The sequence below is a fragment of the Silene latifolia genome, chromosome X (assembly GCF_048544455.1).
Source record: "Silene latifolia isolate original U9 population chromosome X, ASM4854445v1, whole genome shotgun sequence".
Lineage (NCBI taxonomy): Eukaryota > Viridiplantae > Streptophyta > Magnoliopsida > Caryophyllales > Caryophyllaceae > Silene > Silene latifolia.
The window spans coordinates 132,770,618-132,787,823 of record NC_133537.1 but is presented as its reverse complement, the minus strand read 5'-3'; the positions used below and the strand labels follow the sequence as shown (position 1 = coordinate 132,787,823).

Here is a 17,206-nt window from a genome sequence, read left to right as displayed (position 1 = left end):
AGAACACATGTCCTAAATCTGCAGCCTACCCGTGAAACTATCAAGTATGGACTACAATAACACATACATAGTCGTAATAGTTAGTAGTCATGGCCTGTCATTTTGGTATTTTGTCAACCTACTGTTACTCTTGAACAATTCGCCGAGCTGCTAAGCTTGCTGCGTGTACTCTTTCAACGTATCCTTAGCTTTTGTGTGTAATATAAACTATGGACCAGACAAATCAGCGTACTTATGAACAAATCAGTTCTGCTTTGTACTAAGGCTACTTAATTTACCATGATGATCATTAATCTTTCATAGGTTAATTCATCATTTGTTATTTTATATATCTTCTTTTTTATTTGGTGCTTATCTTACTTCGTTCTGCATCTCTCAAATTGATATGTATTATATATCTTTGCAAGATATCAAACTAGCCATTACTATCTTACATTCACAAACTTTCAATTAATTAAGCAAAAAATACTAAAATCCAACAGTTCAAAATATTATTCAACTTCTAGATCTTCTTCGTCAAAATGATTACAACTGCTTAGAAATATTCCATTTTGCTATGCTACTCTAGAAGATCACATCAAACAAAAAAGATGAAAACAACTTTTCAATAAGTTTCATAATTTGCAGCTATTTTCTTAAAGCTTGCATAATGCAATGTGAACATAGGTGTAAGTGCAGGCGTCGTCTTCAGCAGCAGCTCTTTTCGCTTCATGTCGAATTGCATAGGGGACTTACTCAGACGCTATCAGTTCAGAGAAATACCTTGAATCTAGCCTTGAAGCTACCCACAGATACGGACCAGGTTGTGGCTTGAACGTGGCAAACCAATTGTCTCGACCATGACCTACAGAACTGAATTGCTCTTCTAACTTGAAAGCTGATAAGCAAGCAATGGTATCAGAACCAAAGGCAATTCGAACAACCCCTTCAAATTGGTGAGTTTGTGGGCACATCACTGGAAAAACACCAACAACAGGATAACCTAGATTTATAAAAGTGTCATGTATTAGTCTTAGATCGCATGGAACATATACCCCATGCCGCATCCTCCCAGGGACATTGGTCATAATACAAGTATATGGAGATACAAATTCGTAGGCCATGTCAAATGTTTCTAAAGTATTCTCAATTATTAATTTATCAATTGCCAATTTATAACTTTCAACTCCAGAATTTCAAAGGCAAGAATCAATGTGAAACATCCTCTGATATTTAAGACTTTTGACAGCATTAGTCAAATTGTAACATCCTATGGTAAAAGCACCAAATTTAACACAGACTAATTGTTCAATTGTTTTAACTTCACAATTATCAGTTCAAAGAAAAACATTAAATGCAAAAAGGATGCTCAATTCTATTGTTTCTTGGTGCACCGAATGATTTGATAGAGAGCACAAATGACAATTGTATCACTAAATATTTGAAGACAGTGCAATAGAATAAGAAACTAAAACGTCAAATTAAGGCAACTACGTTGAACATTACACGTAAAAAAAAAAAAAGCTTCTACACTAGAACAAAACGCAACTACATCAACATACATTCAGTAATTCTCGCCAAAACTGAGCCGTAAACAGATTCGCTGCAACAACAAATAGAAACGCGTCTTGGATCTCCGCGCGCAACGCGCGCGGAGAAACAACTAGTGTATATAATTGGGTATCTAAAGCTTTTCATTGGGTAAAACTATCGTTTTATCTTTGTAAAATAATTGATACGGGATCAATCAATCTGTCAGCTAATATCTCTAACATGCTTTGATTTTTATTCCCTTATTTTGATTAACCAGTTTACAAGCACTTTATGTTTTACTATTTTGCCCGTTATCCAAGTCCCGACTAATGAATATGCGCTAAATTAAAAGAACATGTAGAGGATCCAAATTGCATGTAGAACACCTAATGAGTGCATTTGAATTTGATCCTTACAAGGAGTCGTAACAGTTATTTATGTTACCGACTTATTAACCTTCAATCAATTCAAATGATGAATACTTGGGATTCTTTTTAGTTGGTTACACTACAACAATATTATACAATACATTTATAACAAGAATTACAAAAGAAGTAATCAATATGAGGTCCGTGATTTTCACGGGTACAAAACTAGTTACCCATTAAAATGAACCGAAGTCAAGCTAGTTCTTTTAGTATATACAGATATATTCCCTATGTCGGATCAAGCAGTAGATGCCTTACACAGGTGGTGGTGGTGGCGTCGTAGAGATTAAAGACTCAACTCTGAGTTGAGAGGCAAAATTCATATTAGGTGACACCCTGGACCCAAATCAAACCTTCGACAAACAATAAAACTACAAACAAACAAACAAATCAAAGGAAAGGAAAGGGTGTTGGAACCAATCATATGTCAAGTTACGAACTTGCATAGCTAATTCACCCAAACCCTTCTCTTTCATTCAATTCTACCTCTCGGTATTTTTTGTTGTTGTTGTTGTTGTTGTTGAATGATTTGATGAGTTTCTGACTATGGTTTGCAAACGATAGTGATCTCATTGACACTTATTTATTTATTTATTTATTTATTTGTTGAATTTTGATGATTGTTCCCTTCACTGTATCGAATTGCGCAAAACGAATGCTATATTTTGGTTACTGTTCAAAATCTGCCACTACTTGCCTTCTTTTTAAATTCTGCTTTGTATTCAAGGTTGATTAGGATTGAGTTTTGATTAATTTGTTACATTTGTGTGGATCTTTTACTTTGATTTCATATCTACTATGAATAATCTTGAAATTTAATCTATGCTATTCTAATCAAGAGTTTATGTGAATTATATTTTAGGTTGGAAAGTTTATGAGCTATTTGCTTCTTAGTTTCCTCACCTAGAAGAGCGCCCTCCCGGTTTTGTTAACTAAAGCTGCCTCCAAATTTAAGTCTTATGTATCGTCCAATGCCGACAGAACCCACCAGAGGCGGCTCGCCTACTGATAACGTAGACTCTGTTGTGACATTGGATCAAGTTCCTCGATGGAGCGATGTTGAGCAACGCTGGTCTTTGGATCCTGATAGTCAAGACTCTCATCACTTTCCAGACCCTCTTGCATCTGCTTCTACATCAGACACTGCAACTAATGGAATTATGTCCACATTCCCTGTGGACCATGAAATCAACTTGAGGGTTTATTTGTGGAGAGGGCACCCTTGGAACATTGAAGTGGATGCTGTTGTCAACTCCACCAATGAGGTAACCATCAAAGTGTCAATCCCTCATATCAGTTTTTCTCGTGATTATATATCATGTATAGGTGACAATGCTTATGTACTAAGATCCTTGGTTTACTTTGTGGAGGGATCTTAGTAACACTGAGCCATTGACAAGCCCCAAGGTCAGAGATTTTTTGTAGATTCGTTCGTAAATAATTGTGCATATAAGCAAGCTTTCCTTTGTCAACTGCTTTATCTAAGAATTCCGTTGCAGGCTTTGGATGAAGCTCATAGCAGTCCTGGGTTACATGCTGCTGCCGGGCCTGGTCTGGCTGAAGAATCTTCTACATTGGTAGGCTTATCACTTTCCAACATAGATTCAATACTTATCATTCTTAAATATTGTTACCTCATAAGTTCCCCTGTTAGGGTTTCACAATGGTAGGAGCTTCACTGCAACTCCTACCATTTGACGGCATTCCTCATCATCAATTTTGAAACTAATTTTCCTTAAAAAACTACCCTCATCAATAGAAAACCTCAGAATTTTTTTCAAAAGGGAAAATAAAAAAGCAACTTTTGTGGGAAGAAACATGCTGGAACTTTTAGGAATGGCCATTAATGGGGACTTCCTTCTGAGGATCGTCTTACTAAAAACCAATTTACTTAGAAAGCAACCATTGTGAATGCTTGGAAGGTAAAAGTTTTAGGATATACTCACTTTTTCGACTATTATTTTTAAGTGTACCACCAATATCTATTGTAATGTAATGCATTCCTTGGTGAGAGGACCGTGTAGCCGATATAAACAGAAAAAATGCATAATACAGAAAAATGCATAATCTTGTGTTTGCCACGGTCATCCCCCTTATACTAAAAGAATAAGAACTTACTAAAATTTTACCGCCTAAATGAATTATTCTATAATTAGACTTTATGATTATTTCATATCTATAAGTGGATCCTACTACAAACAATAAATAACTCTATTCAATTTAAAAAGGGTATAATATTTTTTCAATTTGCATAGACATATTAATAAGATATTCTGATTTTGTTACATAAATGAAATTACACTAATTAAACGTATGATTTGATAGTAATATTTTATTGTTATTATTTTTAAAACTAAACATGATGACCAAGAACACTTTTTTAGCAAATACTTTTTAAATAATTCTACTATTTCGTCTTTTGATACAAACTTATGTACTAAGGATTACAAATTAATAGTATTCATAGATATTTTTGCTTTTAAAACATAAAAACTTACGAATTACATATTTTTTTTTCTCTCACTTTTACTTAATATCTATCCCTGCTCCATATTACATGAACATTAAATTTTGGTTAATTTTTAGTAATTTTTTATATAACATATACGGAGTACATAAGTATATTTATTACAAGTTATATATACAACATATCTTATCTGATTTTATTACAAATGTCATTACTTCACGTTTATATTACAAATAAAGTTCAACAATATTGTTTCAGTAAACCGAGAATCTTATTAGGAATAAAAGGGTTAAACCTTCTCTTTTCTACCTCTTAATACCAAACATTACTAATAGTAAAAATTGTATGATTAAATTTCAAAAGGAGTTTTACCAATGGTGTAATTGTTAAATTCTCTTATACCTCTATCTAAAAAACCGCGCATCCGCTGGATCTATACTAGTTTTAAGTTAACTTATGAAAAACCTTCTTTATCATTGCTTTAGCTCATGGTTGCATAATTCGTATTATTGTAGTACGCTCTTATACGAACGCGTAATATCCATACACGATACATAATACACAATTTTTTTTTACAATGTAGTACATATATTTTAAAACAAAAATCATAATATGTCGTAAATACAAATATGAAATATGTAGGAATCGATTTGCGGTTCGCTGGGATTTGAGGGAATACGGTAACCGTGCTTTAGCTTCTATGTTTATGCCAACAAGCTACTCCATCCATTCAAATCCAAACACCCCGGTCCCACTTGTTTGTGAGAGGAATTTTGAACTTTGAGGTGGTTGGATTTGAAGGGAGGAAGTATAATTGATAACGACAATTTAATTTGGCGATCAAACTCCTTTGCTCTAGGGTTCTACCATTCTTATAGTTCTCCTCTTTGAAAGAATTCTCCACCAGGTGGCTCACTGCCAACCATATTGGTCTAGTGATCATTGTATATTGGTATGTTAAGATAATGAAGAAGTTGAGTATTTAGAGTTTAGACAACACCGTTTCTTTTCAGGGTGGTTGCAGAACTGGAATGGCAAAGATAACAAGTGCTTATGACCTTCCTGCAAGGTACGTACGTCATTATGCTACGAGTGGCCATAAGTCGTTCTCCTTTATGTTTAACATTGGAAAAATAGGTTAGTCTACATCCATTAAGCTTGAAAACTGTTATATGCTATAGTTTTTGGTGTGCGTGTTTTGGGACATCTGCAAATAGTTGCTTGAGTCCTTTACTGCAGGGGATAGGTTAGTTTTATTTAATCAAATGAGCTGCAATGATATTGTACTCTTGTTACTAGATGAAATAGGATTTTGTTCACCCTTGTTTTCATGTACTGTACAGATTTAAGTCACTGTGTTTTTTTTAATCCTGTTTGTTTGACTGAGTAGTCAATAGGCTGCATAATCATTTCATTTTAGATAAAAGTGAATGAGGGGAAAAAAAAAACAAAGGAGAAAAAATTAGGAGGGGATCAGGGTGAATTTTATGTAGTCCTCAAGCCATGTGATCCACGAGTTTTGACATTTGCAAGCTTCACATCACGGTGGTTATTTGCAAGTATTTTGCTACCGATCAGGATGAAGACATTTTTTTGTTTTCCTTGACTAGTTGACTTATTAGACTCCGTTTATATATAGGAAGGTTATTCATACAGTTGGCCCTAAGTATGCAGTCAAGTATCATACAGCAGCAGAGAATGCCCTTAGCCATTGCTACCGATCGTGCCTTGAGCTGCTCATAGAGAATGAGCTTCAGAGGTTTGAAGCACCATGTCTTTTTGTGGCTTTATTGACCTCGTGGTACTGGTTATTTTATTGTATAAATTTAAACAGGAATCTGTATGTGCTATGCAGCATAGCAATGGGATGTATATATTCAGAATCAAAAAACTATCCTCGTGAACCAGCAGCACATGTGGCTATTAGTAAGAAACATTCTACTTATTACGCTTTTAGTTGGAATAATGTAAGCCTTCATTTATTCCTTTGAAATGACCAGATAAGTTAATGGAGAGTTTAGCTAAGCTGAACTAAATTTGTACATCAACCTGTCATTCCCTTGGAAGTACTAGATTTTTTTGTAGCAGAAATAAATGTTTGTGGGAGTATTCGGGCAAAAGGATACGACTAAGTTTTACGGTTACTATTTTGGACAGGGACAGTAAGACGGTTTCTTGATAAGCAGAAAGATAAAATAACAGCCATTGTGTTCTGCACTACTACATCAACAGATACGGAGATATATAAAAGGTAAGTTACAGTTATGTGCTACGGAGATATCTACGCAGTGACATGCGAAAGAGTGAAAAGCTTATGTGTTAACATCATGTGGAATCATCTACATCTGCTCTTAATGATCCGTAGATTACTTCCTCTGTACTTTCCTCGTGATAAACATGAAGAGGAGATTGCCACATTGAAGCTTCCTGCTGACGTTGGGGATGAGAATGGTGAAACAACTATTGATGAACGTAAAATTAGAATACAACCGCTTCCTAATGCAAGAAAGAATGTACCAAAACCTTCACAAGTTTCAGATGACCTTCCTCTTAGTGATGTTGGGTTGGTCAGAAGGTGAGTTTGTCTTGATTTACATATTAGGCACAATTCATTGGGTTGGTCAGAAGGTGAGTTTGTCTTGATTTACATATTAGGCACAATTCATGTATTAGTTCCTAATTAAATTCATCTTTCTTCCATAGTTTATTTGATACAAACATACAAAAAAACTGTTGCAAAAACATGTCAACATTTCTTCTACCAGTGACTCATATACACAATTGATATTTATTTGAAAGATGTAAATGGCATGCCTAACAAGTATATACTTTGGACCTTTTTGTTGCCTTCTGGTTGATGCGACTATCCACTATGTGCCTTTACTCCAAATTTCTGGCAAACTTTTGTGATATCAACGCTGTACTCATTCAGAAGCATTTGCCACATTAACTATCTGGCCTTTTCTTGAGGATTACATAGCTCTTAATATTGTGGTGGCACGGGTTGATTTCTAATTATATAAAGGAAGCTTTGCATTGTTGTAAAACTCCTGCATCCTAGTCGATAGAGAGTCTTATTGTGTAAATTCAGCCAATAGAGGATTGGCAACTCCTTGGGTCAATTTAGTGGTGTTCTGTCATACTAGATTGCGTGCTTTTTCTCCTTGTAGAGTTCACCCCTGTAGCTTTTATGTCTTACAAATTACACCTCTTTTTCTCGGCATTTATGTCACTAAAGGAAAAGATTTACTCATTTGATTCTCTTTGTTTTTTTCTGGTGTAAAGGGAGCCACTAGACAGTTTTTAATGCTGACTGGTTTGGACCTATGTCATGACTACTGCCTAAACTAATTGTGATCTGCAAATCTGCTCTTCAATCGTTCACCCAAGAGATGCAATAGTATGGAGTTTTTGATAAATATGAGTATCTACTGATTATGGTTAAGAGCCATATGTTCACATAATAAACAATTCAGGCCATTTAAAACATAGGCTTCAGCGTTGCACTGCTGTTATTTTGCAAGAGGCACTGTTATCTTCATTATATTTCATGTGTCAATATGAAAATATTTTGTTTGTCACTGCTCCTTTGGCTATTTGATGTACTCTCTCCTATCCACACCAAAGGTTACATTGACTTCATCACACTTGTGGGGACGTGTTTTGCAACGTGAATATCTTCAGTTACACATTATTAAATATTATAAAAATGTGATATTCTTATAGCATTCATGACAAGAAATCAAATAAGATCTCACATGACTATATTTTCTCTTATATATTACAAATAATATCAAAGATTCTCTACAATCATGAATAGTGCCAAAAAGTCAATGTAACCTTTGGTGTGGATGAGAGGGAGTATATTGTTGATTAGTGGTGGTTGTGGCTGCTAAATTTGTGTTATTGTCTATTTTCTGCAACTGAAACAGGAATTCTGCGCATTTAGAAGCCTATTTGGACCCTTCTTTCATGTCATTACTTAAAGATCCAGACCAGAGACGTAAGGAGCAATGGGAAAAGGCTGCCGAAGCTCAACGTGGTTTTAATTTTGCGAAAGTGCTTGGATTTGGCCATATTGGCGGTCCTCCATTATCTGCTGCTGAAGAGTACTCTCTTCATTCCAGATACCTTGCGAAAGCAAATTCAACTAATCTTTCTGAGATTGCAGAAATGAAGATTGTGTAAGCCTTACAGACTCCCTATTTCCTCAGAATGTATGTCGTATCTGTAAATGATTAATTTGCCGCGCTGGTACACTTATACTCAGGAATGTTTGTTATACGTCTTGGTGATTCAATATTGAAGAAAAATTATTTTGTGACTGTTTAAACTTATTATATCGGTTTTACCATTTATGTTTTGATGATGACACATTGAAAGGATGTGAAAGAATGCAATCCTTGATTTTCATTCTGCGGCATCAATAAGCAGTCTCTTTGTGAATTCAACATGGGGACAAAACAGTGTACATTCGACCCCCTATGTTCTTAGTAGCGGGACTTGGTAGCCTTTGATGCATTGTGGTAATGTTGTTGATGAGGCTACATCTTGAACAGAATTAGATTCCTTTTATATTATGATACAATGCATGTGTGATTGCCAAATTATGATATACTTGTATAGTTGTATTTCTTTCATTTATTGATTTCGAGGTCTAGGACTCTTGGTACAACCAAAGAAGAGAAGTTGTTATGGAGATGTGCGATGTTAGCTATCTTTTGGTGTGTCTGGATTATATTTGGGTTGGAGTTGTTGTTGTTGCTTCTTTGTGCGCTAAAGTTGTGGTGCTTTTTAGGGTATTTCAGTAACGTTAGTTCAACATAATTTTTTGCTTCGTCAGTGCTTTAATGATTTCTTTTATTTTATTATAAAAATATATTTCTTCAATTTTATCTCCTTTCTTCTTGTAGATATCGTGGTGGTGTTTATAGTGAAGGCCGTCCTGTGATGGTTGTGGTCGGCGCACATTTCTTGCTGCGATGCCTTGATCTTGAGCGTTTTATTCTGTATGTTGTAAAGGTAAAATGAATGCAGTTTGTTACTAATATTGTATGTTTTAACTTGAACTTTGATGAGATGATGAAACTATTTTAAACTAATGTGACCACCTGGTTTCTTATATTTCAGGAGTTTGAGCCTATAATTCAAAAGCCGTACAGTATTGTCTACTTCCATTCTGCTGCATCATTACAGCCGTAAGTACATATTGATGCTTGAAATTTGTCTGTGAGAAGCTATTGCTTTTGTTCATAGTGTTGTTTTGACACGGTAATTTAGAAAGCGTGAAAAGTGGTGGTCATACTCACGAACTTACGATAATACCCTTAACACTAAGGCCCAACATCCTCCACCACATTCCCCACCCAACTTTCAGATCACTGCAACTCCCACCTTCCACCTCTAAATCACCGCACCATCAAGTCTGCACCTCTCACCACCATCCACCACCGACCACCTCAGTCCCACCTACAACCAATCTAAAAAATCCTCATACCACACTCAACTGCACCCCCCACCATTGCATCTACCTCTCCATCCCAACACTCCACAACTGTGCCCATCACCCACCCAGATCTGACCCCGCTGACATGTTCCTCAAGAAGATCTGGCGCTGCTGACACGCCCACCCAAATATGACGTGGATGGAAGTAGGTAGGTAGGTCGTGGGGCTGGTGGTGAAAGTGGGTCGTAGGGTCAGTGGTGATGGAGGAGATGGGTCGTGGCGTCATGAGCATGGCTGACGTTTGACGGTAGTTGAGCCGGAGGTGGGTGGTAGCAATCGGTGGGGAAAATGATGGGGTGGTGGGGACAGTGGTGATGGTTGTGGGGTGGAGGTACTATGTTTAATACTTCTGTGCTATAGTGCTTTTTTGCATCCAACTTTAAGCTCATATAGTTGTAAATATTTGGAATCGCTGTTAGTAGTCTTATAGCTCTTTCTTCTGCAAGTTGGATATTTTACCCAAGTGCTCATCTATTTCAGATTAGGGGAACAGTCTGATATAACGAAATGTTGGTGAAGATAATAGCCTTTATTTCGTCAGGGTTCTTTCTGTTCTCACACGCTATGTTTGCTTCTCGTTAAATGTTGAATAATTAGTAACCTGGAGTTTACCACTTTTCCCAGTTAAATTTGTTTGGATCATGTGGTGATGTACATGCTTTCTCATTCTACCCTTAGTATGCCGTGTTTCATGCATGTTGTTCGTACAACATGTAGCTGTCTGCCTGTCTGTTGTTCCTTGCTTTTCTTTTTAGTTTGTTTAGCTAGTTCCCATCGCAACTTGTTTGAGGCATGATGCATGAGTTGTTCGAGATTGTTTTTGTTGAGAGTTGAGATGCCTTGTTTGGTTGCCCTCATAAAAATGGGGGAATTGGAAAATCCCATGATTTGGAAAAATGAGGGATGTTTGGTTACCCCAAATCATGGGATTTTCTTTTTCCCATGAATTGTCAACTCCTTCATAATGGAGGAGTTTGATTACCTAGCCCCCCTAGGTAATTGTAAACTCCTGTGTCAATTCAACTCCCGAATGCCAACCAAACGAGTTGTGCGCAATTCATATGAATTGTCCAATTCATGTGTTTTGTAAAATCATGGGAAATTAATTCCCGTGTGGCAACCAAACGACACCTTAGTCAACTTTTAAAAGCGTTCAGAATAACACGAGCCACTTTCACTAGACTTTTGAAGTACGAACATTAGATATGTTTCATGATATGTTATGAATTTCTGATTGACCCCGCATGTTGAAAACACCCTATTATGAACAAGTTTTTGTATATCATCTATCTTTTATCTTTTTATAAGTCGTGTATTTTTGCGTACAGTCAACCAGACTTGGGATGGATGAGGAGATTACAGCAAATACTTGGTCGGAAACACCAACGTAATCTTCATGTAAGTTGTCTATGGGATTCATCAGCCATATGTTGTACTCTTATCAGGCCAAAGAAAAAGGATTTTGTAATAACCGATGATTTGATTTCTTTGATAGGCAATATACGTTCTTCATCCAACATTTGGATTAAAATCAGCCATTTTTGCATTACAGTTGTTTGTGGATAATGTGGTATGTGGCCACCGTCTTTATTGATTGATATTGGGTCTTTTTATCTTCATAATAATGACTTCCGTTTTTCCATGAAGAGAGTAACTGTCTAGCTATTTTTGTTTAGGTATGGAAGAAAGTGGTCTATGCTGATCGGCTGCTACAATTGTTCAGATATGTTCCTCGTGAGCAGTTGACCATCCCCGACTTTGTATTCCAGTTGAGTAGCTTACATTTTGAATTACTTCTTTCATTCACTTTGATTGCATTTGCATTTGGACCAAAGTTTTAGGAGATCAAAAAATACTCGGTAGTGAACATCATTGAAATTCCCAAACTGAAAATGCAATTTAGATCCTCTCCATTTCTTCTCCTCTCCATTTCCTTCCATTTCCTTTTAGCGGTGTGGGTTAGATTTTAAAACGATCTAACTGTGCAAGTGATTGTTGAGATAAATGTGGAATACTAATATAATATAGGATTGTGAGAGGAAATGGAGAGGATCCTTGCTCCTGAAAATGTACTGAATTGAAATGAATAGAGGCATAGCATATCCTTGTCAGCTTGTAACTTAGAATTTAGCTAGTTAAGCTCCGTTAGCTAGACCACAAAACCCAATACGAGTATTTATGAAAACCTTGTAGTTGTACCCAGGATAAGCCGTCCTCTTCCCAACGGAGGAGGCTGTGGCATATTACCCCAGAGATAAAGCAACGTTTTTCATAAAATCTGCTAATTTTGCTAGACTTCCTATTCTTTGGTTTTGAAAAAAAAGAGGGAATAAAATGAAATTTCACTAAAATGTCTTGTACTCTTCTTGCCTCATCTATGAGATTCTCAACTCAAATTTTTCAATACGGGTCCACAATTTGTGGTGATGCTTCTAAACTACTGTCATTTACCCGGTGTCTCGGAGAGGTCTAGATTTTAGCCCACAGTTTGGTAACAATAAAAGATTCAAAATAACTAGACTGGATTGCTTTTGATGACGAGTCTTCGGGTCATACAGGCATGACCTTGAAATGAATGGAGGAAAAGGCCTCATTGTAGATCCGAGAACCAAGTATGTGTACCAGCGACCGTAGGCTGGAGATAGGCAGCATTTGATCATCACTTGACGCCTTATTGGTAATCGGGTACAATCGAGTTATTTGTGTATTCTGTTCTCTTTAGTTTCTCCTGAAATGGATTCCGGATCATGCTTGTGTTTTCATCACTGTTCTTGTACACTAGGTTTTCCTTTTCTTTCTTTCCAGTTTCCTTTTCTCATTATTTTTTCATTTATTTGATTTTCTTTATTTCATCATCACAAAACCGTCGTTGAGACACACTATACTAACGTCGATGTAAATTAGTCAACGCCCGCATTGTATAAAATATAAACTGTTGAAACGAAGAACAAATTCTGTTATTCTATTGTAGATACGGTCCGTTTTTCTTAAGACCATTGCTTTTGGTCTGAAATAAGACGGGTAACATGTCATCATTTTACAATAAAATGTTGTTATTTTTTTATAACATGTTACCATTATTGTTCACATCATTTTTAGGGTAAAAAATGACACCTCTAGTCATAACATTTTGTGAATTAATTGGTTACATTTTCTTAAAAAATGGCAACATTTTATCCGTCTGACAAATAAGATCAAAAATATCCGTCTGAAACAAGAATTTGTGTTGTAGATATTGTCTTTGATTAATCTAACATGCATGATGCATGTATTATTTATATTTGAGTTGTGTGTGTTACTATTGCTTTTCCGACATGAACACTATTTGCATGGAAACAAGCACAATGCTTTGGCTTTGTGAGTATCCTGGAGGTCGTAGCTACTCGTACACTGTGATCTACACTAAATATGAAGAATTCAAGTCAGGAATGTTGATTTTTAGTCAATAACGAGCGCTTAATTGTTTATATAATTTAGCACTAACGATGAATGAGATGGTTCTTATACTAACACAAGAATCTTTAAAGCTGCTTATATATCCTAAAAATTCAATTACATAACATCAACTAAGTCCCTAGGGGCACCCTTCTAAATGGCCGGGTCTTGTTTCCTCTTACCCAATTTTCCTTTGCTTTGTCTTGTTGGTACTCAGATGCTTGATGTAGTGGCATATTTTCCTCTTTAGCAACAATAACAACATATTCATGTTTGTCATGAATTAGGCCATTTTCAAAACTATTCGAAATGCAATTACATGCCATTAATAGAACTAATATATCTTTTATATATATATAGTATTAGGATCATGTAAGTCCTCCTCTTACATGTGAGTTCATAAGTTCCATTTAGAGCCAATGGATGAGGAAGATGGAGGATTGAGATTGGAAGCAAAAAAAGGAGGATTAATGCCTAAATAAACACTCCCCCTCTCTACTTTACTAATCCACACTAATCAAATATTAATCCACTATATAACCTTTATTTTCCACCAACTTCTCTCTCATTCACACAATTCATTTCTCTACTCCCTCTCTAAAACCCAAATTAATTCAAAACCCAAATAATACTCTCATCCTAACAAAACAAAAAACCAAATTAATTCCCACCCACACTACCTTGTACCACCACCACCACCGAACTACCCATCACCGGCCACCCTCACGGCCACCACCACCTACCCCACACGACACCCCACAACCTTCTCTCTCACCGCCATAACCCACCACCACAACCCATTACGACCTCCAACACCATTCTCTCCACCACCCCGACATCCACCAGCCCCACCACCTCCCTCCCCTGCACCGTTCTCGCCTCCTCCACCGCCACTTACAACAACCACACCAATACCGTCCTCCTTCAACACCGCCACCACTCACGCTCCTCCTCCTCTCTTCCTTTTTTTTTTTTCCTTTCTTCCTTACCAGATCTGCTTGTTCGTTTTTTTTTTTTTTTTTGCTTTCTTCAATCCCAGATCTAGTTGGTGCTTTTTTTTTTTTTTCGTCGTGGCTGAGATATCGTGGTAGTAATGGGGCGGTGGTGGTACATGTGTTGGTCGTGCAAGTGATGGTCGTGCCGCCTCCGTCCCCTTCTCCTTTCTCTATTATTTTTCAGATCTAAAAAAAAATTCTTCTTCTGATTTCGTTTTTTTTTTTTTCTTTGTTTGTTTTTTATTATTATTATGAACTAGATTTTTTAATAGATCTATTGAATATGTAGTAGATTTTTGTTGATTTTTTATTTTTCTAATTTGTTGATTTTATTTGTAGATCTACTAAATATAAAGTAGATTTTTAAAAAAAAAAACCGTATTATCATGATTTTTAGTATGAACTAGATTTTTAGTATTAGTAAAGTTACATTTTTTTCTGTTAAAGTTCTATTATTAAAATTACACTTTTTTCTATTAAAATTACACATTTTTTTTTGTTAAAGTTACATTTTTCTATATTATTAAAGTTACACTTTTGTCCATTAAAATTACACTTTTTTTGTTAAAGTTACATTTTTCTCTATTATTAAAGTTACACTTTTCTCCATTAAAATTACACTTTTCTCCATTAAAATCACACTTTTATCTATTAAAATTACACTTTTTTCTATTAAAGTTATACTTTTTTCTGCTAAAATTACACTTTTTTCTGTTAAAATTACACATTTTTCTCCATTAAAATTACACTTTTATCTAATAAAATCACACTTTTATCTATTAAAATCACAATTTTTTTCTATTAAAATTACAATTTTTTCTGTTAAAGTTACTTTTTTCTCTATTATTAAAGTTACACTTTTCTCTATTAAAATTACACTTTTTTCTGCTAGAATTACACTTACTTCTATTGGACTAATGTTACACTCTCAATGGACTTGGTCATATTCACATTGGACTAATGTTACACTCTCCACTCTCAATGGACTAAAATTACATTCTCAGTGGACTGAAATTATACTTTCCTGGACTAAAATTACACTTTCCTAGACTAAAATTACATTCTCCTTGACTAAAATAACAATCTCATTGGACTGAAATTACACTTACCTGGACTAAAATAACACTTTTTGTCGTTAAAATAACACTCGTAAAATGCTAAAATTACAATAACTTGTGATAAAATTACAAAAATTCAAAATATTATTATTCAAAAATCACTCGAAAAAGACTGAAGTTAAACTTGTAAAACGCAAAATTCTCGTAAACATTCCTTAAAATTACACTTTTTGCTGTTAGAATTACACTCGTAAAATCCTAAAATGTCGAAAACTTGTCTCGAAAAAAAAAACTAAATAAAACCGAAACAGGAAAAATGTTAACAAAATTTTCATAAACTTTGAAGTATAAGACAAAAGGTGGTGTTAATTGTGTATGATAATGAATTAGTGAATGTATTACTAAAACTAGTGAGAGAAGTGAATTAATTAGTGATAAGTGTATTTCTTCCTTTCAATCTCAACTTTCCACCATGCATGATCCAAGGGTTGTGGAAAGGACTCATGGACTCAAAGGCATATGAAAGACTTAGGAGAACTTTGCTCTCTCTCTCTCTCTCTCTCTCTCTCTCTCTCTCTCTATATATATATATATATATATATATATATATATATATATATATATATATATATATATATATATATATATATATATATATATATATATATATATACATATACATATAGAGGATCCTGAGGCGTTAATTATGGCGAGGCGGTCAGCCTCACCAAATTGTTACATTGGACTGATTTCCAATTGTTCATTGGGCTGGAAATTTGGGGTCTTTCATAATATTTTCATTTAGACCAAAATACTTCCTCTCTCTAAACTAAAACAGGCCCAAATTCTCTCACTACAAAAACAACAAAACAATTTCCCGCAAAGTTCCCCAAATTTTTCGTTTTCGGAGAATCAAAGCAGCGATTTTCATCAAAACAACATCGAATTAAGCAATTTCAGTAGAAGATTTCATCAAATTAAGCAATTTTAGAAGAAGATTTCATCAAATTAACCAATTTCAGCAAAAGATTTCAAGCAATTTTGAGGTAATTTCATAATTTTTATCAAAATTGAGCATATTCATATAATTTTGTTAATTCAATAATAAATTGTTGATATAAGGCTTGATTGATCGAAAAATTCAATAATAAATTGATGATATAAGGCTTGATCAATTGATGATATAAGGCTTGATTGATCAAAAAATTCAATAATAAATTGATGATATAAGGCTCGATTGATCGAAATTGAACGATTTCGTAAATTCACAATTGATGAGCGATTTCGTAAATTCACAATTCTCCACTGATAATTTCCGCTGTTGGAAGTGCCTTGACAGCAGAGAGCAATCCCTTTCAGTAGTAAAGATTGAGTGTGTGAGTGAGTGAGTACCTTTTCATTTTTTTGGAATTCCGTCTTCTTTAGTTTAGTTGTGCTACACTGCTAATGCTTACTTGGTTGAGTTGCTCTGTTTACTAAACTGAAAATAGTCCTTAATATGAGTTGTGATAGTTAAATAGCATTTGTTGCTTAATATAGACCAGCTGATGTTATAAATGGACTAGTACTCTGGCGGAGAGCCAGCTCAACAAAGTAATCAATTAAGTAATTCAGCTCTAAATTTAGGACAACATTTCCGTACATGCTCATATTTTGAGTACCTATACAACCGTTGTCGAAAAACATGGGACTCTTGTGACTTTTCCATGTTGCCATAGCTGAGTCCAGTTGCTTATGCAGACGTGGCGTGATGTTCTGTTCGTAGTTGAGACTTCATGGACGTCCTCATTTTAGCAATGAGAGTG

At 35.2% G+C, this 17,206-nt stretch overlaps 1 protein-coding gene across 7 annotated transcripts; it reads left to right on the top strand.

The window, feature by feature from the left end:
- The first annotated feature begins 2,148 nt into the window (after positions 1-2,148).
- LOC141623616 (uncharacterized) lies at positions 2,149-12,883 on the top strand. Of its 7 annotated transcripts, none has more exons than XM_074439728.1 (15): positions 2,149-2,268; positions 2,803-3,205; positions 3,440-3,517; positions 5,421-5,476; positions 6,047-6,166; positions 6,263-6,333; positions 6,565-6,658; positions 6,773-6,982; positions 8,340-8,591; positions 9,321-9,429; positions 9,538-9,605; positions 11,242-11,311; positions 11,409-11,483; positions 11,590-11,681; positions 12,472-12,883. In XM_074439728.1, exons 2-15 carry the CDS (start codon positions 2,900-2,902, stop codon positions 12,545-12,547), a joined length of 1,677 nt encoding a protein of 558 aa, XP_074295829.1. In that variant the 5' UTR covers positions 2,149-2,268; positions 2,803-2,899; the 3' UTR covers positions 12,548-12,883. The 7 variants fall into 7 exon arrangements, with proteins under 7 accessions (XP_074295829.1, XP_074295835.1, XP_074295833.1 ...); XM_074439732.1 differs by having other exon boundaries at positions 2,178-2,268; positions 2,922-3,205; XM_074439730.1 differs by having other exon boundaries at positions 2,180-2,432.
- Positions 12,884-17,206: the final 4,323 nt, after the last annotated feature.

Bases quoted from the DNA above. Each gene is read 5' to 3' on its own strand.
- LOC141623616 (XM_074439728.1), top strand. From the start codon at position 2,900: ATGTATCGTCCAATGCCGACAGAACCCACCAGAGGCGGCTCGCCTACT. The intron at 5,477-6,046 runs GTACGTACGTCA...GTTTATATATAG, and splicing joins GCTTATGACCTTCCTGCAAG to GAAGGTTATTCATACAGTTG. The intron at 6,983-8,339 runs GTGAGTTTGTCT...CAACTGAAACAG, and splicing joins GATGTTGGGTTGGTCAGAAG to GAATTCTGCGCATTTAGAAG.